The following is a 26,095-nucleotide window of genomic DNA, read 5'->3' as shown; positions in this document are numbered from 1 at the left end:
GTGATGTCACACACAGGCCTACACATGTGATGTCACACACAGGACTACACATTTGATGTAACACACAGGACTACACATGTGATGTCACACACCAGCCTTCATACGTGATGTCACACACAGGACTACACATTTGATGTCACACACAGGACTACACAGGTGATGTCACACACACAGGATTACACATGTGATGTCACACACAGGACTACACATGTAATGTCACACACAGGACTACACATGTGATGTCACACACCAGCCTACACATGTGATGTCACACACAGGACTACACATGTAATGTCACACACAGGACTACACATGTGATGTCACACACAGGACTACACATGTGATGTCACACACCGGCCTACGCATGTGATATCACACACAGGACTACACATGTGATGTCACACACCGGCCTACACATGTGATATCACACACAGGACTACACATGTGATGTCACACACCAGCCTACACATGTAATGTCACACACAGGACTACACATGTGATGTCACACACCAGCCTACACATGTAATGTCACACACAGGACTACACATGTGATGTCACACACCGGCCTACACATGTGATATCACACACCGGCTTATACATGTGATATCACACACCGGCCTACACATGTAATGTCACACACAGGACTACACATGTGATGTCACACACAGGACTACACATGTGATGTCACACACCGGCCTACATATGTGATGTCACACACTGGCTTACACATGTGATGCCGCACACCGGCCTACACATGTGATATCACACACCGGCTTATACATGTGATGTCACACACCGGCCTACACATGTGATGTCACACATCGGCCTACTTATATAGCCTACAGTAGCTTTCCTGAGTAAAACTCACAGGTGATGTCACTATAGCTTACCTGATGGAAACTACTTTGTGATGTCAGCTGAAACTCACTTGTTGTATCATAATAGTTTACCTGACCCTCACCTCCTCTTTATTTCTCATAAGTTTGACTGAGCCCTCTTGTTAAGTCACGGCAGCTGGTAGCCATTTATCGGTATACTCTTGTGATGTCACAGCAGCCGGTAGCCGTTTGTCTGTATACTGTTGTGATGTCACAGCATCTTACATGACTGTAATCTGTTGCAGATTATCAGCCAAGAGAAACACCATGGAACCGAAGTAACTCAGTAAATTATTATTGTACACAGAGGGAAGTATTAATAGCCAGACCCCCTCCAGTATGTCAGGACAGGAGCACCTGTCTAGACTACTCCCACTATCATTATGTTATCCTGTATTTCTCAGTCAGTGCAGTTGACATACAGTATAATTATGTGCTGTTCATTAATGGTGGGTAATCGGAGCAATGAAAGGAGAACGTCCACATTACACCGCCATAAGTGTGTCCTGCCGAGAAGGTCTGTGAGACGCTGCCGCCGTAGTGTATCATTTACAGTGTGTCATCCAGGGACGTAATCGGCTGCTTTTTACTCCATTGTATGTGATTGTGGAGTGCGGACGTGTTTATCACAGCGGAGACGGCATTAATATAAAGTGTCACCTCTAATTATACCGTATAACTGTTCACGGCACCCCCGCCTTACCCGATTAACTGCACAATTTTTAACAGGGTCACAATAGGCTCATACCCACAATCACAAGGGGGGTACAACAGGCTCTTATCCAGAATTATAAGGAGGGTACAACAGGCTCTTATCCACAATTATAAGGAGGGTACAACAGGCTCTTATCCACAATTATAAGGAGGGTACAACAGGCTCTTATCCACAATTATAAGGGGGGTACAACAGGCTCTTATCCACAATTATAAAGAGGGTGCAACAGGCTCTTATCCACATTCATAAGGGGGGTACAACAGGCTCTTATCCACAATTATAATGGGGGTACAACAGGCTCTTATTCACACTTATAAGGAGGGTACAACAGGCTCTTATCCACAATTATAAGGAGGCTACAATAGGCTCTTATCCACAATTGTAAGGAGGGTACAACAGGCTCTTATCCACAATTATAATGGGGGTACAACAGGCTCTTATCCACAATTATAATGGGGGTACAACAGGCTCTTATTCACACTTATAAGGAGGGTACAACAGGCTCTTATTCACAATTATAAGGGGGGTACAACAGGCTCTTATCCACAATTATAAGGGGGGGGACAACAGGCTCTTATCCTGAATCATAAGGAGGGTACAACAGGCTCTTATTCACACTTATAAGGGGGGTACAACAGGCTCTTATTCACAATTATAAGGAAGGTACAACAGGCTCTTATCCACAATTATAAGGAGGGTACAACAGGCTCTTATCCACAATTATAAGGAGGGTCAGCACCAGGCTGTCACACAAAATTTTAACAGATCTATCTATCTATCTATCTATCTATCTATCTATCTATCTATCTTCTGTCTGTCCGCCCATTAGGTTTAGTAGGGCTACATTTGCACATTTGTGGAGATGTTTTTAGGGCCTTTTACAGCTATTGTGCAGATGTTGCCTTATTGTTTTATACAGATCAAGGATAGATTTATGACGCTGTCCTATATTAATCTTTCTCTTGTTGCCCATAGCAACCTAGCACAGCTTCCGTAGCAACCAATCACGGCTCAGATTTCGTTACTCACATTGCTCTGGTAAACTGAAAGCTGTTTTGTAATTGGTTGCTATGGGATCTGTGATTTGTTGCTATGGGAGCTGTGACTGGTTGCTGTGGGAGCTGTGATAGGTAGCTATGGGAACTGTAATTGGTTGCTATGTAAGCTGTGATTGGTTGCTATGGGAGCTGTGACTGGTTGCTATTGGACCTTTGATTGGTTGCTATGAGAGCTGTGAATGGTTGCTATGGGAGCTGGGACTGGTTTCTATGGGACCTGTGATAGGTTACTATGCGAGCTGTGACTGGTTACTATGGGATCTGTGACTGGTTGCCATGGACAACAAGGAAAACCTTACTATAGGACAGAGGAATACATTTTCCCATTATGTGTTTATGTGCTGTCAGTGTAATACGACCGCTATGTCACTTTCTTCCCCATTGTAATATATTATTCCTCTTTTGTCCTTTAGATGTTTCATAGAAGACAAGAGCTCCAAGGTGGCATGGCTGAACCGCTCAGGCATTATTTTTGCCGGACAGGACAAATGGTCTCTGGACCCCCGGGTAGAACTGGACAAGAGAAGCGTCCTGGAGTACAGTCTCCGCATCCAGAAAGTGGACGTCTATGACGAGGGACCCTATACCTGCTCGGTGCAGACCCAACATCACACTAAGACCACCCAGGTCTATCTGATTGTCCAAGGTAGGAACATTCACCCCTGTCCTTTTATATTCCTGTACTGGTATCTGATACATGGTCAAAATGTCTGCCGTATACCTTTAAGAGTTGTCAAATGCCTGTATAACAAGCTGTATGCCCCTTACACATGCATGCTCAGCTTGGTAGAGTAAGCATATCATCTCAATATGCGCACCTTTACACCTGTGGTGGTGACGGCTTATCTCCCATAAGAGCAAAGCATTTGGGATTATGAAGTGTAACATGCTGATCCCTCTTTTCTCTGATATCCTCTGTTTTTGGGCATAGTCAGCTTGCCCCCAAGATAAATGACACAAGGTGCCCAGCTATGAGAAAAATAAAAGGATATTATAACAATACTGTGTCTGGAGGTGTTTAAGCTAAATATATCTACATGTGGCCACATCTATTACAGTCAGTGCAATCAAAATTGGCAGGTTTATCCAGCTTAAAGGGGTTATCCAACGCTACAAAAACACGCCCACTTTCCCCCCTCTCTTGTCTCCAGGTCAGGTGTTGTTTGCAATTAAGCTCCATTTACTTCAATGGAACTGAGTTTTAAACCCCTCCCAATCTGCAGACAAGAGAGCGGGAAAGTGTCCATGTTTTTTGTAGCGCTGGATAACCCCTTTAACTCAACCAGGACTAAAAAGACATAGCTGAGTTCCTCCAAAAATAGCGCACCACCACATGGGGACCTACATGTGTCCATCCTTACCTTTCCCAAAATATGATGAGCAGCTTACTAAATAGGGAAACCATAACTACTGGTAATGACAAGGATGTGGTGTAACCGGTATGGTTCATAAAGTCCTGGACTTGGGACTACCTATGACCCTCCATCTGCTAGGACTAAACTCTGCAGGAATTACTTCTTCGGATCCTTACATTAACATTCCTGTCATTTTAGGTGCTTGAACCCTCAATAACTTTTTTTCATAACCTAAAAAATACTTTAGAGCCAAGTTGCGGAACTGTTCAAGTCCGGAAACATTCTCCGAACCCAAATGTACAGCATTTCACTCCCGAAAGCTGGAGAAGTCATGGCTAGCTGTATCCGTGTTTTCTTGGTGGTCCTAGGGCGGCATCCAACTTCTTCACCTGCCAGGAGTCAAATGCCCAACGTTTGGGTTTGGAGAACGTTGTGAAACTTGGACAGTTCGGTAACTCCATTCAACACTACACAACACTCAAAAACAATCTGCTTGACCCAACCCCTAAAAACAAACAATATGAGACTTATACAGTGGCCAGTTGCATAGATTTTGAATATGGTGGCTAGATACTCAGATTTTGACAGAGAAAAAAAAGAGATTTGGACTGAACCATATGGACCATAGATGATCCTTCCACTTGGCAATATTCCTCTAGGAGCCCAATCACAGGTAATTAGAAGTCATCGGAGGTTATCAGGGCCCATCGGAGGTCGTCAAAGGTTATCAGGGCCCATCGGAGGTCATGAAAGGTTATCAGGGCCCATTGGAGGTCATCAAAGGTTATCAGGGCCCATAGGAGGTCATCAAAGGTTATCAGGGCCCATAGGAGTTCATCAGAGGTTATCAGGGCCCATAGGAGTTCATCAGAGGTTATCAGGGCCCATAGGAGGTCATCAAAGGTTATCAGTGCCCATCGGAGGTTATTGGAGGTTATCAGGGCCCATCGGAGGTCATTGGAGGTTATCAGGGCCCATCAGAGTTTATCGGAGGTTATCTTCAGCCCATCACAGTTCCATCACTTTGGATAACCTATATTATAACATTAACTTTTCAGCTTTCCCTTTAGGTTTTGTGATTCTATCTCCGGCATGAATCAAATTGAAATGAAATTAAATGTAATCCAAAATGTAATCTGCTGATTCAGCATTAATAATTAATGGCTGAGAGATGAACAAAAAGACTTTGTGTGGAAAGTTTCTACCCCCCCATCATTACGTGTAGAATAATTGTTGAATCGTGCGGAGAAAAATTCTTTTTCACCCTAAATTGTCACTTAATGGGATGTACGTCTGTGAATACGGAAATCTCATTTGTCAGATCTCAGGGGACAGCTGTAAATGTCACTCTACCCAGCAGGACTTGCTTTTAGGTCTTGTAATATGAATAACTCATCAAAAAAATTAAAATTTTTTGCATTAAAGGCACTGATCTGTGAAAGCACATGACTCATTGTTATGACTTCAAAAAAAATTATTAAAAACTTGTACTGACCTCTCCTATTCACCACTACTGCTGCTGCTTCTGTTCAGATGGTGTCTGGTCCCCACTGCTCAACACTTCCTGATGTCACACTCCATACCAGGAAGTTTCCGCTCAGCCAATCACTGGTGGAGGTTGGTCACTGATGCGAGCAGTGATTGGCTAAGTAGCCATATAGAAATCAAGATTATGGAATACTGAGCTGGGGGACCAGGCATTATCTGAACAGCAGCAGCAATGGATCAGGAAACCTTCTCAACAGCAGCAGATCAAACAGGTCAGAATAGTTTCTTTTAGAGCCATGACTTACAATACCACTCCTGACAATCTGGTGTGCTGTTTAGAAATCATTACCTGCAATACCACTCCTGTTCTTTTGGTGTGCTGTTCAGAAATCAGTACCTGGAATACCACCCCTGTCCATCTAGTGTGCTGTAATTACCTGCAATACCACTTATGTCCATCTGGTGTGCTTTTCAGAAATCAGTACCTGGAATACCACCCCTGTCCATCTAGTGTGCTGTTCAGAAATCATTACCTGCAATACCACTGTTGTCCATCTGGTGTGCTGCTCAGAAATCATTACCTGCAATACCACTCCTGCCCATCTGGTGTGCTGTTCAGAAATCATTACCTGCAATACCACTGTTGTCCATCTGGTGTGCTGCTCAGAAATCAGTACCTACAATACCACTCCTGTCCATCTGGTGTGCTGTTTAACACTTCAAATACAAATTAGTCTTACTGTACATATAACTAAAATAACTAGAATAGTAGCTAAAGTTCCAAACAAAGGGCAGAGTTTGCTAAAATATGGAGTGTTCACTTTGATTGCACTAGTGAAGAAACACAGACAGTTAATTTCAACACAAATAATTAGCAATGACACATTATGTACAGTATATACTTATATACATTATGTATAGTATATACTTAGGGCGCACGCTGCCCAGGAGAAACAATGATCAATTGCTTTATTAATGATCAAAAATCAACAGGTTTCACAGTCAAAATGCGTCACCAAAGGTTATAGAAATGTTGATGTGAAGTCACCTAAAATAGCAGTATATAGAGTCGTCCATATGTGTATAATACACAGGATCATACTATTCAATTAGGGGCTGTAAGGATGATGGATGTCCGGAAACATGTGAGTCCCAGCCATGTGACATAAATCCTTAAATTAGCAGCCGGTGTCAGTAAGGTTGTCCTCACCACTTGGTGGGATATGTAATTGGACCGGGCTCGCTGAACACAAACAGAGTCTTGACAGGTCTAGTTAATGGTCCGGGGTAACCGGCCCCTCGGTTCATTATGGTGACACCACCCGACCTCCTATAGATCTTCAGAGCCTAGATACATCACCGATAAATAATAACACCTGGGAAGGTAAAAATACTCGTGTGGATGAAATACATGGGAAGAGCCCCAGCTTCCTACATTGTGACCTTTATGTTCTATTTATACTGTTTATATGTTTATGGCGGGAACTTTGTATGTTTAGAAAATTAACCCTTAAGAATTTCTTATTTCTTGAAGGAGGTCCTTGTATTAAGATGCAGCTCCCGGTCTATTGAATCCAGTTGAGGATCAGTGTAAGGGCAATATTACAACACGACCAAATGTATGGAGGGTTTTAGCTTAGTTTACGCTTTATAATATTTTCACAGTAAAATCCTGTTCTTCCTGTCATTCCACGTCTTGGAAGTATCATTTCCAAGACGCCCGCATGTGATGTCCAATGGCGGCACGATGTCTCTGATGTTGCCGAAACACTCTGCAGCTATTGGACATTGAAATTTAAAACCATCCCATTTCCTGGGGATCAGACCAACCCTCTGATCATTTAGATTTTTTTGCATGGAAGATGCTACATGACGGCTGTATTAATTTATGTATTTATTACTTTCTCATTGGCGTCTATTTTAGGATACATAGAGTATTTTTTTTTAGATTTTTGACTTTTTGATCACTTTTTATTCAGTTTTTTGAGAGCCAGTATAAAAATTCTGATTTTTATAGCAACTGATGGGATACTATTAGAATGTTATCGTTTCATTGTAGTGTGTATATGATGAGACCAATAGTGTGTAATTTTTTTCCCCAAAACATAGCATTTTGTAAAAAGAAAAAAAAAACATAATTTTTTTGCAGTTTTCTTGCATCTCTAAAACATTGCAGTACTTATTAGTTGCCATGTATTATGCCTGTCTGTTTTGGCATCATATTAGGTTCTGAGGCCTAATAGCAGAGTTGCGGACCTTAGGACCTTTGTTCGGATTCCAGTGGCCATGACTGCCTATCAGCACTTCCAAGTCACATTGCAGAGCACCAGTCAGGCTGCCAAGGGAGTACACTCATTTTATAAGAACTTTAATGCCATGATCACTATTGACTACAACATCTAAGTAGGTTAAATGGATACAAATGGAGGTTCGTCCAATCTTTGCTGGGTACAGTAGGTTGTGAAGAGGCCCTTCATCATGATGAATCTCTCTACCGACCAATGGAAACTCCAAAAATGAGTGTCTAGATAGGAGTCTGTAATACAGATAGCAGAGTTATACGGTAACCTACTATGTTAACTCAATTACCATGGTTCCCACTCAATCAATCTTATTAGCCTAAATGACATATTCAGCTCTGCTACTTTTTTACACCACAAATCGACAATCGACTGGTAGAGTCCACAGTATCTCCACCATCGTGTGGCCCGATACTTGAACTCTCAAGGATTCTTGTTGCTTCGCATTCGTCTCGCTTTGTATTTTCTACATAAATTTTCACACTCTCGCTGGAATTTCCCAGACAGGAAAAAAAAAACGAGTTGTAGATTTCTTTTTAAGAATAGCACAATTTGGCTGAGAACCTCCTCTCACCGGGCCTTGAAGTTCCCCGGCACAGAATTGAGTTCACTGGCACCTCTGTAAGCGAATGAATTATTATCATTATTATTTCAAGGTAACTCAGCGGCGCTCGGTCATATTTCAAGGCCTGAGATGGATTTGTAAGAACCGTGACTGAGCCGCCGCGTGTGATTACCAAAGAACAATGTATATTGAAAAGTCATCTGTGGTGACGGGAGAGGAGGCAGAATGGGATGTGGGCATTTTGATGAATTCGGCCATAGTCAGGTGAAACAAGGGACTTGAACCGGGACCAAACATATGGCTCCGGCATGACGAAAAATGCCCATTGACCCTTATTTCACCCTATTCCGCTGGCATTGGAGCCTACTTTCTACTTCACATAGTAATCTTCTTGGAACAAAACTGCAATAGCGGACACAGTCTCTACTGTATGGCCTGATAGTGTACAAGGCACTGTACCCAGGGAAGAGCACCTACCAGAGTGCCGCAACGTCTTTGGTGACTTTGTTGGCATGACGTCTTTGGCTGCTCACTTCTGTAACCATCTCCAGCCTTTATACTTAAAAAACCTACTACTACTAGACCCCAGAACTAATCAGACTACAGACCAGGCCCATTCCAGACCAGGCAGCCAGGACATTATGTGAGACATACAAACACCTTGCTGCATCACTGAAGTACTGTATAGAAATCTGATACCCAGCCCGAGACACAACAAGCTAAAGGCCCTATTATACAAAGCGATTATCAACCGTATTCGGCCGATCCAAACGTTACAGCTGAGAATCAGCGTGTGTTAAGAAGACAACATGTACGATCATGCACGATGTCGGCTGATCGTTGTCTTTCAACATGTTGAAACATCAATGAATAAAATAGCAGCAGACCGCCGCTATCTTCTATGCGGGGAGCTGCGGGGGCTGCCTGGATGATCCCTAGATCATTCAGGCAGCCGCCCCCTGCAGCTCCCTGAGACACTCCCCAGCCCCCTTGACTCTTACCCACATGTAATAGTGGCGGCAGGGAACGAGGAGCAAGTGAGCGCTGACCTAACAGGTCGGGGATCGCTTGCTCCCTCTTGTCGCCTCGTGTAATAGGGGCTTAAGTAAGCCTCTCCCCTAGTTTCATATGCTTTAGCACTGGACCCAGGAGGGCAAGGGGAATGGCTACCTCCCTGGGCAAATATAGAAGATACCTTTTCCTATTCATATAAGGGAGGAGAAAGATATCTTATTGTAAGAGTTTTTAATGTGTTTTTTTAGAGCCACATTGGGCCCCTCTTTTCTATTGTCTTTGACCCATGTGTTGACCCATAAACATAGATGCACAGTAGGGGGCCTAGTTTCCTCTTCTGGTGGTCTTTTTTGGGACCACATGGGATTTTGTTGAAAAAATGAGGTTGAAGATGATTCTTACCGTAATAGGCTATCGTTCTTACCATTTCTACAGGGTCAAAGGTTCTACTTTGTTGGGTCCTGATGACAAAAAAACGCCATAAAAATCAAATCTGCATTGGATTGATGTAGAGACTGTGAGTAATTCCTCCACCTTTGTGAGTCATCCCCTCCGATCAGACACATCTCCTATTATTAAATCTGCTGCCATTCAATTAATTTAAGGCTGGAATAAAAAATAATAAAAAAAATACAAAACCTTCCTGAAATGAGAACTTTACTTAAGCCGCCATGAAATAATAATAATAAAAAGACGGATAATTATTTTCCCCAGAAACCGTCAGATCGGCCCATTTTCATTAGTTCTCACATAAAAGTGGAACCCGCCGGCCTAATTAAACTCCCAACATGTCTGGTGTATGCCAACAGTTCCCGGCCCGCGTGATCTTCCCCGCGCACGCCCGCTCACATTACACTCTACATCTCTTCTGTTTCATGTTTGTAAGGAAGAGAAGATCAGAAATGGCAGATATTTTTAATGATCTGTGAGTCGGGCAGAAGATGGGGCCGCGGTCACTGAGGCTCCTTTGAGTTATCTGTTTAGTCAGGGCCCTTATGGGACTCCTCTAATTTAGTTCTCATCATTTCAGCCGTCTAGAAGTGACCGTGCTGTGTACTAACTGCATGTGCATTATCTCCCCTGATGGTTGTGTGAAGGCTTTAATCATGCAAGGAGTGACGGTATATCTGTTATAGGGGGCGCTCATTATTAACGGACCCTCACACTGTTCATAGACATTAGGGGTGGGTTGGCCATCTCATGGATGATAGGAAAATTAGTTGTTTGCTCGAGTTGTTGTAAACAGGACAGCAATGATCAGCTGATCATGCTGTTAGTGCCATAATGAGTGAGGTCAGATGTGAGACGGTCCCCTCAGGTTCTAGAGGGATGGAGACTCTTGGTCTCGCTCTTTAAACCAATGTTCTTGAGTCGTATTCTCTTGCTGGACATTCTCACCTGAGATAATCAGCATGTATGGGGTGTACGTGATCTGCAGGAATGGATTTATACCCAGATCAGGTGAGATCACCACCACAAGGATAAGTGGGCCAGAGATGCCAAGAGAACATTTCCCAGACCATAACACTTCCACCACCAGCTCGGGTTCTTCAAGAAATGGCTCCAAGGTGATTTTTTTTCTTATGTTTCTCTCTGGACACACCAATGTCCATCCGTTCTATAAAGCAGAAAAGGTGACTCATCGGAAAAGACAATCCTTTACCAATCATTAGAGAAGTCAACCCTTTACCGATCACCAGAGAAGACAACTCTTAACTAATCATGGAAGAAGATAACCTTCGGCTCAAGACGTAGTCGTAATAATGGGACTCAGATGTGTAGGATGACATTGGTGATGATCAGTTTTTGATGACATTTGGTATGGTAATATTGGATGACATTGGTGGTGATCAATATTGGATGACTTTCGCTATGTAATGTTGCATGGTAATATTGGATGGTAATATTGGATGACATTGGTGGCCAGTATTGGAGGACATTGGTGGTGATCAGTATTGGAGGACATTGGTGGTGATCAGTATTGGAGGACATTAGAGATCATCATTATTGGATAACATTTGCTATGTAATACTGCATGACATTGGTGATGGTAATATTGGATGACATTGGTGGTGATCAGTATTGGATGACATTGGCTATGTAATACTGCATGACATTGGTGATGGTAATATTGGATGACATTGGTGGTGATCAGTATTGGATGACATTGGCTATGTAATATTGCATGACATTGGTGATGGTAATATTGGATGACATTGGTGGTGATCAGTATTGGATGACATTGGCTATGTAATACTGCATGACATTGGTGATGGTAATATTGGATAACATTGGTGGTAATCAGTATTGGATGACATTGGCTATGTGATATTGGATGACTTAGGTGATAGTAGTATTAGATGACATTGACTATGATGATAATGGATGCTATTAGTTGTGATTGGATAACATTGGTGGTAGTAATGTTGGATAATATCGGCTATATTCATTATTGGTCGCCATTGGTTCTAGATATGTGATGTGTAAAAAGGCTTTGACCCAAGCGTCCTAAAAACATTTGTTCTCATTTTCATGGCCAAAAACATCCATCCTGTCCAATCCTGAGACTCATCCACATCACATTCCCACCTGAGAGTCAATTCAACTACTAATGTCTATAGGCAGGTTAAAGGCGTGTTCTAACCCCCGGTATTATCACCTGTCAGAGGGGTTGTGGTGGCTGCATTACTGTGTGAGATCCTGGATGATGTGTATGGTATAGTCTGCTATACTCTGGGTGGTGGATGAGTCCTAGTGCCCTCCATCTGCTGACAGCGCCGTCTTTTTTACGTGACTACATAGCAATAAATCTCATATTTTATTGGATCTTCACTTTAACGTTTATAGGACGTATAAAAATCCTGAGGAGAATCTGTCACCTGATCCCATCTCTGACACCGGCCTCATGGAGGTGACACCGGCATTCACTGTGCAGAGGCCGGGATCACTATATACCTCAGTGCAGTACGTATACCTCACCCTCTATCAGTATGGTGACCACAGAGATCAGAACACAGAGAACATTCCAGATACATCTAGAGTGAGAGATAGAGAAGCATCATCACCTACATACTGTATCCTACAGTCCCCATCACTGTATGGGCCATATATCATATCAGCTCCTACCTCTTATCTATGTCATGTATATTATCCTGCACAGGGAAAGACAGGAGATAGATAGATTATAGATAAATAATAGATAGATAGATAGATAGATAGATAGATAGATAGATAGATAATACATAGATAGATAGGAGATAGATAGATAGATAGATAGATAGATAGATAGATAGATAGGAGATAAATAGATTATAGATAAATAATAGATAGATAGATAGATAGATAGATAGATAGGAGATAGATAGATAGATAGATAGATAGATAGATAGATAGATAGATAGATAGGAGATAGATAGGAGATAGATAGATAGATAGATAGATAGATAGATAGGAGATAGATAGGAGATAGATAGATAGATAGATAGATAGATAGATAGATAGATAGATAGGAGATAGATAGATAGATAGATAGATAGATAGATAGATAGATAGATGATAGATAGATAGATAGATAGGAGATAGATAATACATAGGAGATAGATAGATAGATAGATAGATAGATAGATAGATAGATAGATAGATAGATAGATAGATAATACATAGGAGATAGATAGATAGATAGATAGATAGATAATACATAGGAGATAGATAGATAGATAGATAGATAGATAGATAGATAGATAGATAGATAGGAGATAGATAGATAATACATAGGAGATAGATAGATAGATAGAGATAGATAGATAGATAGATAGATAGATAGATAGATAGATAGATAGATAGATAGATAATACATAGGAGATAGGTAGATAGATAGATAGATAGATAGATAGATAGATAGATAGATACATAGATAGGAAATAAATAGATAGATAGATAGATAGATAGATAGATAGATAGATAGGAGATAGATAGATAGATAGACAGATAGATAGGAGATAGATAGATAGATAGATAGATAGATAGATAGGAGATAGATAGATAGATAGATAGATAGATAGATAGATAGGAGATAGATAGATAGATAGATAGATAGATAGATAGATAGATAGGAGATAGATAGATAGATAGGAGATAGATAGATAGGAGATAGATAGATAGATAGATAGATAGATAGATAGATAGGAGATAGATAGATAGATAGATAGATAGGAGATAGATAGATAGGTGATAGATAGATAGATAGATAGATAGATAGATAGATAGATAGATAGATAGATGATAGATAGATAGATAGATAGATAGATAGATGATAGATAGATAGATAGATAGATAGGAGATAGATAGATAGATAGATAGATAGATAGATGATAGATAGATAGATAGATAGATAGATGATAGATAGATAGATAGATAGATAGATAGATAGATAGATAGGAGATAAATAGATAGATAGATAGATAGATAGATAGATAGATAGATAGATAGGAGATAGATAGATAGCAAATGTAGTGGTCTATTAACCAGTGACCTGACAGATACTAATAGAAGCTTCAGGTGGGATTATCTTGGTTTCCTTCCTCGGTTTCTCCGTCTCGCGGTGCGTTGGTGTCGCTGTGATGTCCGGCTGTGCGCTTTGCAGTCAGGCTATAATTTTCTCAGTAAAGAAGCTGTTTACAGACCGGAGAATTAAGTTGCATTAATGAACTGAGACGGATCCGACTCCCATTAATAACCTTTCTGCCAACCAGTTAAGCAAATGCAAAATAACCATTAGTAATGAAGTCAGCGCCGTCACCGCCGCCGCCATAAGTGATTACGCCAATGCTGAATCCATCATTTAGCATCACACCGAGTAAATAGATCTCCCTGCAATGAGCATTTCTATCTGATCCGTATTCCCTACTGAAGAGCTAATCGAAAGTAAATGACATATTACACAAAGTGGAGGCCTGTCCTGTCCGTCATGGACACATACCTCGCTTCCCTCCTAGCAAGGAGAATTAGGATATTGGCAATCTTAGATTTATCTCCTTATTTTGGATACTGTAGCGAGTAATAAAACCATTACTTCTCAGCAGAATAACCACACGTTCAATGGATACAAGATGGATTCCCCTAAAGAGCTAATAGAAACCTTCCAGAATTAATCGCTGCCCTCCATAGAGATAATGCCTTACAGAAACAGCAGATTTATCTCCCCGTGACCCCAATGAGGTTTTCTGGAATCAAACGATAACATAACGTAGAGGCCGGGGGCCTCCAGGGTCTGCAGGCTTTATATAACTGGTGGCCTCCATAATCTGCTAAGCGTTGACCTTCTCTAATGTATATTCAATGGAGGTCAGGGAGTCTTCTAAGACATTCGAAAGGCTAAGTGGATTGTTCTTCTCATGTTTTATTCACATATGACAGGATTTAACATATAACCACATACCAAGGTCCCAGGGGGAGGGGGCTCACACCCTAATGTACCCCAAATATAAGTGCAAAAAGACCCAGTCCCCTTTACCTAGGATGACTTAAAGGAGAAGTCTGGTGTAGAATTTTTTTTTTCAAAAGAGCCGAGGAGATGATGGCCAAACATAATAACATGCACTTACCTCCGCTATGCCCCGTTTCTAGTCCCCCAGCCGTTTCCTGGGAAACAGCATTGTGTCAGCCCCGCTCAACAAGTCAGTGGCTGTAGCAGGGTCCCGCTGACTGGCTGATTGGGGCTGCCACTTTACAACCTGGGTCCCCGGACCAGGAATCGGCCAGGGGACCAGAAGCCAGAGCGGGGGACAGCAGACCCCTGCGCTGGAGCCGGGGAGGTAGGTGCATGTTGTTATGTTCAGCCACCTCCTCATTTAAAAAAAATGTCCAACACCGGACTTCTCCTTTAATGTAGTTGTAGTCAAACTTTACATTGTAAACAGCTGTTGGCCCTATGATGGCCATCTTTAGTGGATAATGTTTTAGTGACCAATGGAGAGAAACAGGTATGGTCACATTCTCACTGACTCAATGGAGGGATGGGTGGCTTAGCTAGGAGCCCCTCATTCTGAGTGCCATGTTGTGTGGTTCAGGAACTTGGTTGGGAGAGATGATGAAATGAGAGGAGAGATGGTATGTTCATGCCGCCACTTGGGGAAGAAGACTTCAGATGATAAGATCGGTGGACTTCCTATCTTATAATCGTTGTTGATGAGAAGCAGCCACAATGGTTAAAATGGAAGCCTCTTCACCCAGGGAAATTGCTGTGTGCAGAGATATTAGTGGACCCATAGTTGGACCAGACGTCCATGGCTACCATGGCCAAACTAGCGGAGAGGAGGGCAGAGAGTCTGTTTAATATAGTAGAGAAGTAGTGCACTGTGGGGACCAATACTGACTATGTGATTCCTCAATAGAGATTGACCACTGGGAGAGGTATAATGGGAGCAGTCCTTGAGTCACGTAGCATAGCATTTGCTGGGAGTTTGCGCATCTCTATAGCTGAGCTCTTTTCTCTTCCTGTGCTACATCATACGCTCTTGATAGTTACAGCACAAGGGTCTTCTTTAGGTTTGGCCAATGCCTCTTTTTTAAGCGGGTCCCCAAACAGTGAGCTGGTGTCATAGGGATCACTACTTTAGAGCAAGGAGAGCCCAGTAGAGACCCAAAGCTAAATGAGTTAAATTGAGTTGATGATCAGTATGGAGATCCTCGAGGGGCTCTCATGTTGACTTTTGTGCTGCTCCGTAAACTTTAGTATCTTTTAGAGCAAGGATTTTCCAAAAACCGACTAGTTCAGCTCCCTGTGGGACTTTGAGACAGATGTTCAATGTCTTCTATTGATCTCCATAGGACAATTTAGATAAATATATTGTCCGCGCACTTGTGAATTCCAGATGATCAGCCGCAGTGGGGAACGGCTCCGGAGATTTCAGCTCTACAGGGGATAAAACTCTGCATGAGGAGATGAAAGCCCCGTCATATACCCATCTACTTACCACAGGGTTTTGCTGTAGGTTTAGTCTTTTTTAACTATTTTCGCCCTGTTGGATACATGTTTGCTGCTTCATTGATACCTGGAAGCCAACAGGGGCTTATATAACAGGGGTGTCCTAAGTGGAAGTGTTAAAGGGACTTTTTTGGATTTTTCCGTAAAGTACTATCCTAAGTATAAGCCATCAATATGTGACCAGAAAGAGCCTGACACCTAATATCCCCTCATGTTTCAGAGCGACAAAGGGGCTGGGGAAAGCATCTGATCGAGTCCAAACCCTGACGATCCACTGATTCCACTTTCCCTTTAGTGGCCACTACTGCAGAAAAGTATTACATAACACGTTCTAACAAATTGATGACCATGTTCTATATGGCAAGCTGTAGACCACTGGAGCAGTGGCTGATAAAATATAGTCCTGATAAATAAATGTTTCTGATCAATACCTATCGGACATGGACTTTCAGAGCCAGCTATCACAATTTTGTAGAATAATGGTGGATCAAACGTAGGCGCCAAAACCCTTTTTGAAAGCCAGGTTCAGATCTCCAGATGTCTAATGAAGGGGGTGGTGGACCCCCGAAACGCGTCACATTTAAACAATAAAGAAGATTACTAATCTGCAGAGATCCTGACAGCGTCTTCTTCTGAATTAGGAGATCTGAACCTGGCTTTCAAAAAGGGTTTTGGCGCCTACGTTTGATCCACCATTATTCTACAAAATTGTGATTTCTACACCGGGAACCAGAAAGGACCCTAGGGAGGTGGACGGCAGCAGACCCTGATTTAATACATTGTGCGCACATTAGAGTCGTACCTGAGCATGTACGACTACAACAGGTGAGCGTGCATTTGTGATTGTAAAGACCTGAATGCTCTGTTATATTGATCTGCACATGCAGCGCCATTTGTTCTGTTTTTTCTTTCTTTGTGCATTCTTCAGCTATCGTCTTTTATAAATTGCTACGATCCAAGCTGTGCCTTTTGTTTCCTCATCGGTAATGCAGACCTCTATTATCGTCTCTAATATACATGTATATTATGTGACTGTCTATGATGGTTCTTCACCATTTGCCCAAAAATAAGCCTTCAAGACTCTTCGTAGCACTAAATGGCGGCGCCGATTTGATTTACAAAATTCTGACCTCAAAGACAGAGAGAGAGAGGCTGACAAATGATGCGCCGTCTCCACATAAAAGTTATAAAGCCTCTGTCTGAAATGTTTATTTCAGTAGTTAAAAAGTCAGCTATTGTGATGGGGCCGGGTGCAGCCGACAGGGAGTTGTTTATCCTTAATAGGGCTGTCATTAAAGACGGGAACATCTTTGAAAAGTGTTTCAGAAAAGGAAATTTATACACGGCCGACCGAAGCCTGGCAGAAAATCTCACACTGCATAATAAGCCTGTGATGTGATGATAGCAAAGGGTCCGGGGATTATCCTATCATTAGGCTAGAGCGGCCATCCTCAACCTGGGGCTCTCCAACTGGCGCAAAACTACAACTCTCAGCATGCTGGTGGTTGAAGAGCCACAGGGTAGAGAACATTGGACTAAAAGTCATGCAAGCCTTAAATGGGAATCATTGGGTGACCACCTATATGGCTGTCAATCAATGGCATATGTAGAAGACACGTATATGGCTACCAGTGGGATATGTAGACGACACCCTTTCCCCAGAACAGAAGGGCTCAGTGTTTTTATTTATTTATTTCTTGCTCTTGGCCCAGTTATCCATATACGTTCTCTTTCAATACAGGTGTCTTGCCATTCAGTAACAAAAAGAATGAGACCAACTAGTGCTTGGTCAACCAGGGACCCATGGTTTTGTCTATGAAATATGCTGCTTTTAAATCTCCCACATAGACTACCAGTGAAGAACAAAAAGGCCACCAAGGACTTTCCAAGATGGTAAAATGGTATTTACTTATCCATCCAAGTTCTGTTTGTAAAATCCTGTCAACTATCAGCAAAGGTAATGAGACCAGTCTGGGTCCTCCTTCGCCCACCCCCAAAGAGCTTCGAAGCTACCATATTGTTAACCTTTGTAGTATGTATACACTGGACGCTATTATAACTCCCTCCTTGGGTCTCCAGTGTAAAAGAACAAGGCTACTATTGTGAGATGGTCCATGTCAGTCAACATTGAAAAAACAATTTGCAGAAAGCATACTGAAGATTGAGATGACCCATTCATTATGGTGCAACCGCCTAAAACAGGGCGTGGTATCTTGTTTTCATTGGAAGAATTATCAATCCCAGTTCTTTTGAAGAAAGAAAAGTTACCATCTTGGATTGGTACGGGACTTGTTCAACAAATAACATCTTCAATCAACATTGAGAAAAAAGACCACAATGGCCCATCCATTATGGTGTTACATTATATCACCTAGGACAGAAGGGCTTAGTGTTTTTGGACAGTACCCCTTCAATCATACCTGATCATGAGTAGTCCTACAGAGTACAAGTTTAGGCCTAGTTCTTTGCCCATTTAAAAATGTGTTCACCCTAAATTTTCCTTCAACTTTAAGGATTCCAACTTATAATAATACAAGTTTAATGCAATAGTGTAACATTCTAACAAAATCCTCAACAGGCTGCAATTCCCGTCACAACCACAGGGTGGCCGCACATCCAGCATAAACAACTCCGGACAGAGTATGGCAGAATGATGTGCTTTGATGAGTTTGTTATCTGGTAGTGGACAGTTTGGATTAGTTAAGGGAAGGTAATGAAGGCCACATCTGTATATCCAGCATTACGTCTGCGTCTGGCCATGTTAGTGTGCAGTCCTTCCCCTGGTCTGTGCCGTTAGCTGTATCAGTACATCACTCCGGGAGCTTTGTAATTATGCAGAAATTACCTTTCAGCAGACGCTGTCATTCTGCTGTGTTATCTGGTGACAGGTGAAAGCCCAGACTCCTCCGTGGGTCAGAGGACAGACGGTAAATAAAGTTTTTGACAGTGTTCATTTGGTAGATGAGAAATCTGGGCCTTTCCTGGAGGAGCTCACACACCGATCCGGAGAAGATAGCACACCCCGCCATATATATATTGACTTTTCTACGGCAGAGCAGTAATGAGTTTCTGTAAACTCTGCGCGTTTCTTCTGCTCCTAAAATAGGAAAATTTGTGCTTTATCAAAGGCGTCAATGTCCTCCGGTACATGATAGTAATGGTCTCAACCGAGCTGTCACCTCCAGGTATGGAAAGCTGCAGGTTATGTACTCCCATCATCCCAGATCCAGGGCAGTAGTCCGAGCGGTCAGTGCCTAGTCTGATGCCTAGAGAAGATGATCCCCAGGAACATTGCATAGTCTCAGGCAGTTCTGGCTTTGGCAGGTAGAAGGGTCTGCGGTTATCCCCTCCGATAGGGGAAAAAGCTGCTTATTTGTGCAACAGCTATACGTCTTAATCCGCTCATACACATGCACGTCCGGATCAGCCAACACATGCCTATGCTGTCAATACAGAGCAAGTTGCTTGTTTGTCCAAGAGCTCCCAACAACCCCTCCCCCCCCCCCCTCAATGCACATCCCCAATGGGTTCCACTAAGCAGGCACAAGTTGTCAGTGAGGCTTCTGTCCAGTGGGGAGTCAAGATCCCATACACATTTTAGGAAAACTATCAGCTTGTAAGAATCTTACCTGCTAGTATGTCCCTATTGAGCAGAAGATGCTGAGGAGGAAGGTATGTCTCTTCATCCTTCATCCTAGGTGCCGTTTCAGTGTTAATCCATATGCTTATTATGCGTTTTGGCGCACTGGGGGCGGGACTACCACCAACAGTGATAGTCCCGCCCCCAGTGCACTAAAACTACTAATTAGCATAACAATTAAAGGGATTATCCAGCGCTACAAAAACATGGGCACTTTCTTACAGAGACAGCATCACTATTGTCTCCATTTTGGCTGCAGGTTTTGTAACTCGGTTCTATTGAAGTAAATGAAGCTTATTTGCTAACCGCACCTAACCTGGAGACAAGAGGGGCGCTTTCTCTGGAAGAAAGTGGCCATGTTTTTGTAGCGCTGGATAACCCCTTTAAACTCACAGAAACAGCGCCAGGATTAGTGAGTTCAGCCAAGCACACTAATGGCTTCTGTATAACAGCGGACACTGACGTTGAGACTTGAAACCCCCGGGCAATATTGCATCATTTCCAGCAGGACCGCCACTTTTTGGGCTACAACTCTTGGCCACGTTCCCCTACAAGCACCTAGCGGTGGTGATTTTCTATGTGCAGTCCATCCGCATAGTGTACGGGAGGACAGACGGCTTTACAGATTCGGGATTGGAACATCTTCTTCGGATTGGGAAGAGAAAAGTTATAATATTATCTTTGGTTTTTGTCCATGTAAGTTTCCTCCGGAGCTGGCTGGCAGACACCGCGCTGGGCCGCTCCCCGTCTATGGGAATAGACTCAACATTTGGCAAGAAACTGCAACCAGACAGATCCCTTTGTCCTTTCTCCAAATCCCCCGGTGAAGTTGTGATCCTGGCAGAATGTCCCCCGCCCGCGGACATCATTAGGTACCGGCGGGGATAAGGCATAAATCAGGAAATCCCGGAGATAGATGGGTTATTTGTATGCGGATGGAGGCAGAGCAGCTGTGTCACTTCTTCTGAAAGACTGGGGAAGAAAGAGGACACTATTCATTGTCAGTGACTGGAAGCCCCCGCTGTACTCCGCGCTGTGAGGACACAATGGATGGCGACATAATGACAGCTCCGCGCACTTTATCTCTCATTGATCCGGAGCGGTAAACAAAAACTTCCTGGCAAAAACAGGAAAATTGTCGCTGAATTTACTCAGGTTGTAACATGAAGATTAGATGTAACAATGTAACAGCTACAAACGCTCTAATGGCTCATCAACAGGGGGCGCTAACCACTGGCATCAGTCACATGGGGCAAAATAACCATATGTCCAAGACCGCCACATCCTGCAGAGAAAGAATAGGACCCAAGAAGGCTACCATTACCCTATTATACATAGGTATATCCCTGTATATAGGAGCAGTATTATAGTAGTTATATTCCTGTATATAGGGAGCAGTATTATAGTAGTTATATTTCTGTATATAGGGGCAGTATTATAGTAGTTATATCCCTGTATATAGGAGCAGTATTATAGTAGTTATATTCCTGTATATAGGAGCAGTATTATAGTAGTTATATCCCTGTATATAGGGGGCAGTATTATAGTAGTTATATTCCTGTATATAGTAGCAGTATTATAGTAGTTATATTCCTGTATATAGGGGGCAGTATTATAGTAGTTATATCCCTGTATATAGGAGCAGTATTATAGTAGTTATATTCCTGTATATAGGGGGCAGTATTATAGTAGTTATATTCCTGTATATAGGGAGTAGTATTATAGCAGTTATATTCTTGTATATAGGAGCAGTATTATAGTAGTATATTCCTGTATATAGGGGCAGTATTATAGTAGTTATATTCTTGTATATAGGAGCAGTATTATTGTAGTTATATCCCTGTATATAGGAGCAGTATTATAGTAGTTATATTCCTGTATATAGGAGCAGTATTATAGTAGTTATATTCTTGTATATCAGCTTCACCATTACAATGACATTTAGAGCAGCCTTCTGTATTGTAGCCTACATTGGTGTAAATGTGGATCCCAATGAGCGGTTTGAGAATTTGGTCCTGTTGCTACTTAGTGTCACATAATCGACACATCTACCTGGAAAGCGTTGCGTCTTTTTATGGTTTTGCCATTATATACGCAGGTGGTGTTTAAAGTTTAAGAAGCTAATGAGATTTCACAGTTTGACATCTTGTTTTAGGATTCGTTCATTAACCACAACATTGTAGATGCCGGTGAGCGGTAATCTAAGAACATTTTAGTCGCTCCTGTCATCTGTATCCAGACTCCGATATTTCATTTGTAAATGCCGTCTGTTTGCGCTTGTGACAATGCTCTAGGAGAAATCCATCACGTCGCACCATACTGGCATGACTGCAGTTGGCCTGTTTCACATGTCTTAAAGGTGTTATCCAGTGCTACAAAAACATTGCCACTTTCTTTCCGAGACAACACAACTCTTGTCTCCAGTTCAGGTGCGGTTTGCAATTAAAGGACATTTCCGGCCAAAACTATTTTTTAATATGTTATTACTTACGGAAAGTTAGACAAATTTCTAATGTACATTAATTATGGGAAATGCACATATAGGGCTATTTCCCTTAATCTAGTAGATCAGGGAGACTTCAGATTCTCTAAAAAACCGTGACGTCACAAATCGGGGGTGTAATTACAATGGAGTGTCCAGCAGGGGCGCACTATATATAGAAGTCAATGAGTACCATTGAATTCTATATATAGTGCGCCCCTGCTGGACACTCCATTGGAATTACAATGGATGTGTATGGGAATGTACTATACAGTATGTTTTTGATTGAATACATCTATGGAATACTTTGGGGAGCAAGTGTCCTTGCTCCCCAAAGTAATCCATAAATGTATTTAACCAGTACGTTTGGATGGCACCGAGCAGGGAGGGAGAGAAGTGCATCTACCTCCCCCCTCCCTACCTGCTCGGTGCTGATGCTGCCACATATGCACAGTACTACTTCCCCATTATCTGTTCATATAAAGAACAGATAATGGGGGAGTAGTACCTTTGCTATTCCGATAACGAACGCCGCCGCCGCACAGCTGCTTGTGCCAGCACTTCAGAATGCCCCCTCCGCCGCTCCCCCTCCTCCTCCCAGCTAACAAGTTGTAACTATATCGCCGATCATCGCCGCCTCTCTCTGCTGGCACATACCGCTTCCCGGTCCGCACTGCATGCCGCCCTGGGACAGGAAGCACCTCACCCCCAGGAAGCACCAGGAGCGCCGTGCTTCCTGCGGGGTGAGGTGCTTCCTGTCCCCGGCCGGCATGCAGTGTGGACCGGGAAGCGGTATGTGCCAGCAGAGAGAGGCGGCGGAGAGAGGCAGTAAGCAGCAGTGGATAGAAGCAGTAAGCTGCGGCGATGAGCGGCGGAGAGAGGTGGCGATGAGCGGCACTATAGTTACAACTTGTTAGCTGGGTGGAGGAGGGGGAGCGGCGGAGGGGGCATGCTTAATAGCTGGGACAAGCAGCTGTGCTGCGGTAGCGGCGTTCGTTATCGGAATAGCACAGGTACTACTCCCCCATTATCTGTTGATAATATGTGCAGTACTTTGCAGCAGCAGCACCGAGCAGGGATGGAGGGGGGAGGTAGATGCACTTCTCTCCCTCCCTGCTCGGTGCCCTCCAAACGTACTGATTAAATACATTTATGCATTACTTTGGGGAGCAAGGACACTTGCTCCCCAAAGTATTCCATAAATGTATTCAATCAAAAACTTACTGTACAGTACATTCTCATACACATCCATTGTAATTCCAATGGAGTGTCCAGCAGGGGCGCACTATATATAGAATTCAATGGTACTCATTGACTTCTATATATAGTGCGCCACTGCTGGACACTCCATTGTAATTACACCCCCGGTTCGTGACGTTACGGTTTTTTAGAGAATCTGAAGTCTCCCTGATCTACTAAATTAAGGGAAATAGCCCTATATGTGCATTTCCCATAATTAATGTACATTAGAAATTTGTCTAACTTTCCGTAAGTAATAACATGTTAAAAAATAGTTTTGGCCGGACTTCTCCTTTAAGCTCCATTCACTTCAATGGAACCGAGCAGCAAAACCGCACCTAAGCTGGAGTCAAGAGTGGGACTGTCTCTGGAAGAAAGTTGCCATGTGTTTGTAGCGCTGGATAACCCCTTTAAACAGTTAGAACCTGTAGGTGTCTCTGTTCAATGAGAAAATTTGGCCAAGACTGTCATGGCCAAATCACTGTAAAACAACCAGCAGCACGGGTTAGGGATTTATTTTAAAGCTTATGGCTTCTCACTTACCATAGTGGGTGTCCACCTTTTCAGCATGGCCAAGCTCCCTGACCCAGGTGTTACTGCTATATCTGAAGCTCCCATTGCTATGATTGTGGCCCAGTTGACCCAATCTAATTTACATATAGGTCATTTGAATCTGTGGAGTGCTTAAAGGAATACTCCAGCAAAAATCTTTTTTCTTTCAAATAAACTGGTGTCAGAAAGTTATATAGATTTGTAACTTACTTCTATTTAAAAATCTCCAGTCTTCCAGTACTTATGAGCTGCTGTATGTCCTGCAGGTGTATTCTTTCCAATCTGACACAGTGCTCTCTGCTGCCACCTCTGTCTGTAACAAATTTCTTGACCTGGACAGAGGTGGCAGCAGAGAGCACTGTGTCAGACTGGAGGGAATACACCACTTTGTGCAGGACATACAGCGGCTGATATGTACTGAAAGACTGGAGATTTTTAAATAGAAGTAAATTACAAATCTATATAAATATCTGAAATCAGTTAATTTGATAAATATTATTTTTGCCAGAGAACCCCTTTAAACTACCTGTAAGGGTTACTCTTTAATGGGGGTTCATGTCCCAGAATGAGTTTTGAATGATAGGTGAACAGCCCAAGAAAAGTTACTATAAAGGTTCTCTCTTCTATCTACAGTGCCACGGTGACCCACATGTAGAAATGAATATTATATGATGCCAATATATAGGGCATTGAGCGTGAGAACAACCTGTGCCTTGTAGAAGAGATGGCAGAATGGATGACAATAGGGTAAAGTAGACCTAAAGCACCATTGGGTTGCCCCTCTCCTCATTGGCCCCTATATATCCTATAGTCATTAAAGTTGTGTCTTTTTTTCCAAATGGTACAAAGTAAAAAAAAAAACTTGATAGGAGTTTTTGTGTGTGAGCCCGGTCCCCGGGAGAAGCCTGCTGCTATGGATATCCGCACATCATAGTCTCATTCCCTCTCTTAAATACCTTCTAAATTGATTTTGTCTGATGCCCATTATAAGAACTGAGAGTGTGATAGGGATTTCATGCCAGGTGGAGAAGGTCCCAGGGCTCCGCTCTCTGGATATGATCAACTCGTCCTGGGCAGAAGGAGCCCCTTTGTTAATTAAATCTGAGGCTCGAGCCGCCACCACAGGAATATTGGATGGCGGGATAGGCAGGTCCAAATTACTGTTGGGATTCTAAAGGGGATTCAACTCCGTTTCTCAAATCTTTAGGCAAAAACTATTTTTGCAGTTGGAATAAGTGGAAACAAGGTTGGTGACAGCAGGATAGGGTATCACTTAGTATCTAACTGGCCTCCAGTGACATGCCGGGCTTCATGGTGACCTCAAGCAATCACAATATTTATCAGAAGGAAGATGACAAGCTGTCTCTGGCGATGGGGGTAGTTACCTGGTCTTTATTCCCTGCAGCGGTGCCATCTTGGTTTCTTATTGGCTCTACTCCATTAGTACACAGTTATTTGGCTGAATTGTCTTTTGGAGTTGGAGGAAGTCAGAAATCTTTGTTTTGTGAGGCTCAAGGAATAGTTCTGCATCAGACGGGAGGAGGATGCGGCTGCATCTCTCTCAGACTTTTTGCTATGAGAGGGGAGGAGGCGCAGCAGGGGGAGACTTCTCTGAGACTTTATGCTGTGGGAGGGGAAGAGTAGCAGCAGGGGGAGAATTCTCTGACACTTTTGCTGTGAGAGGGGAAAAGGAGCAGCAGGGGGAGACTTCTCTGAGACTTTATGCTGTGAGAGGGGAAAAGGAGCAGCAGAGGGAGACTTCTCTGAGACTTTATGCTGTGGGAGGGGAGGAGGAGCAGCAGGGAAGACTTCTCTGAGACTTTT

General features: G+C 42.8%; 1 protein-coding gene across 5 annotated transcripts in view; it reads left to right on the top strand.

The window, feature by feature from the left end:
* The window catches only part of LSAMP (limbic system associated membrane protein), a 538,214-nt gene that overhangs the window by 259,269 nt on the left and 252,850 nt on the right, over positions 1-26,095 (top strand). For 4 of the 5 annotated variants that reach the window (XM_069946378.1, XM_069946377.1, XM_069946376.1 and 1 more), the window contains exon 2: positions 3,065-3,297. In XM_069946378.1, coding sequence (XP_069802479.1) covers positions 3,065-3,297 — 233 coding nt within the window. Of the gene's footprint in view, positions 1-2,678; positions 2,724-3,064; positions 3,298-26,095 lie in introns of those variants that run through there. The other variant, XM_069946379.1, reaches the window with a different exon arrangement.

The sequence above is a fragment of the Dendropsophus ebraccatus genome, chromosome 11 (genome assembly GCF_027789765.1).
Source record: "Dendropsophus ebraccatus isolate aDenEbr1 chromosome 11, aDenEbr1.pat, whole genome shotgun sequence".
Lineage (NCBI taxonomy): Eukaryota > Metazoa > Chordata > Amphibia > Anura > Hylidae > Dendropsophus > Dendropsophus ebraccatus.
This window is presented reverse-complemented; position numbering and strand designations above follow the sequence as displayed.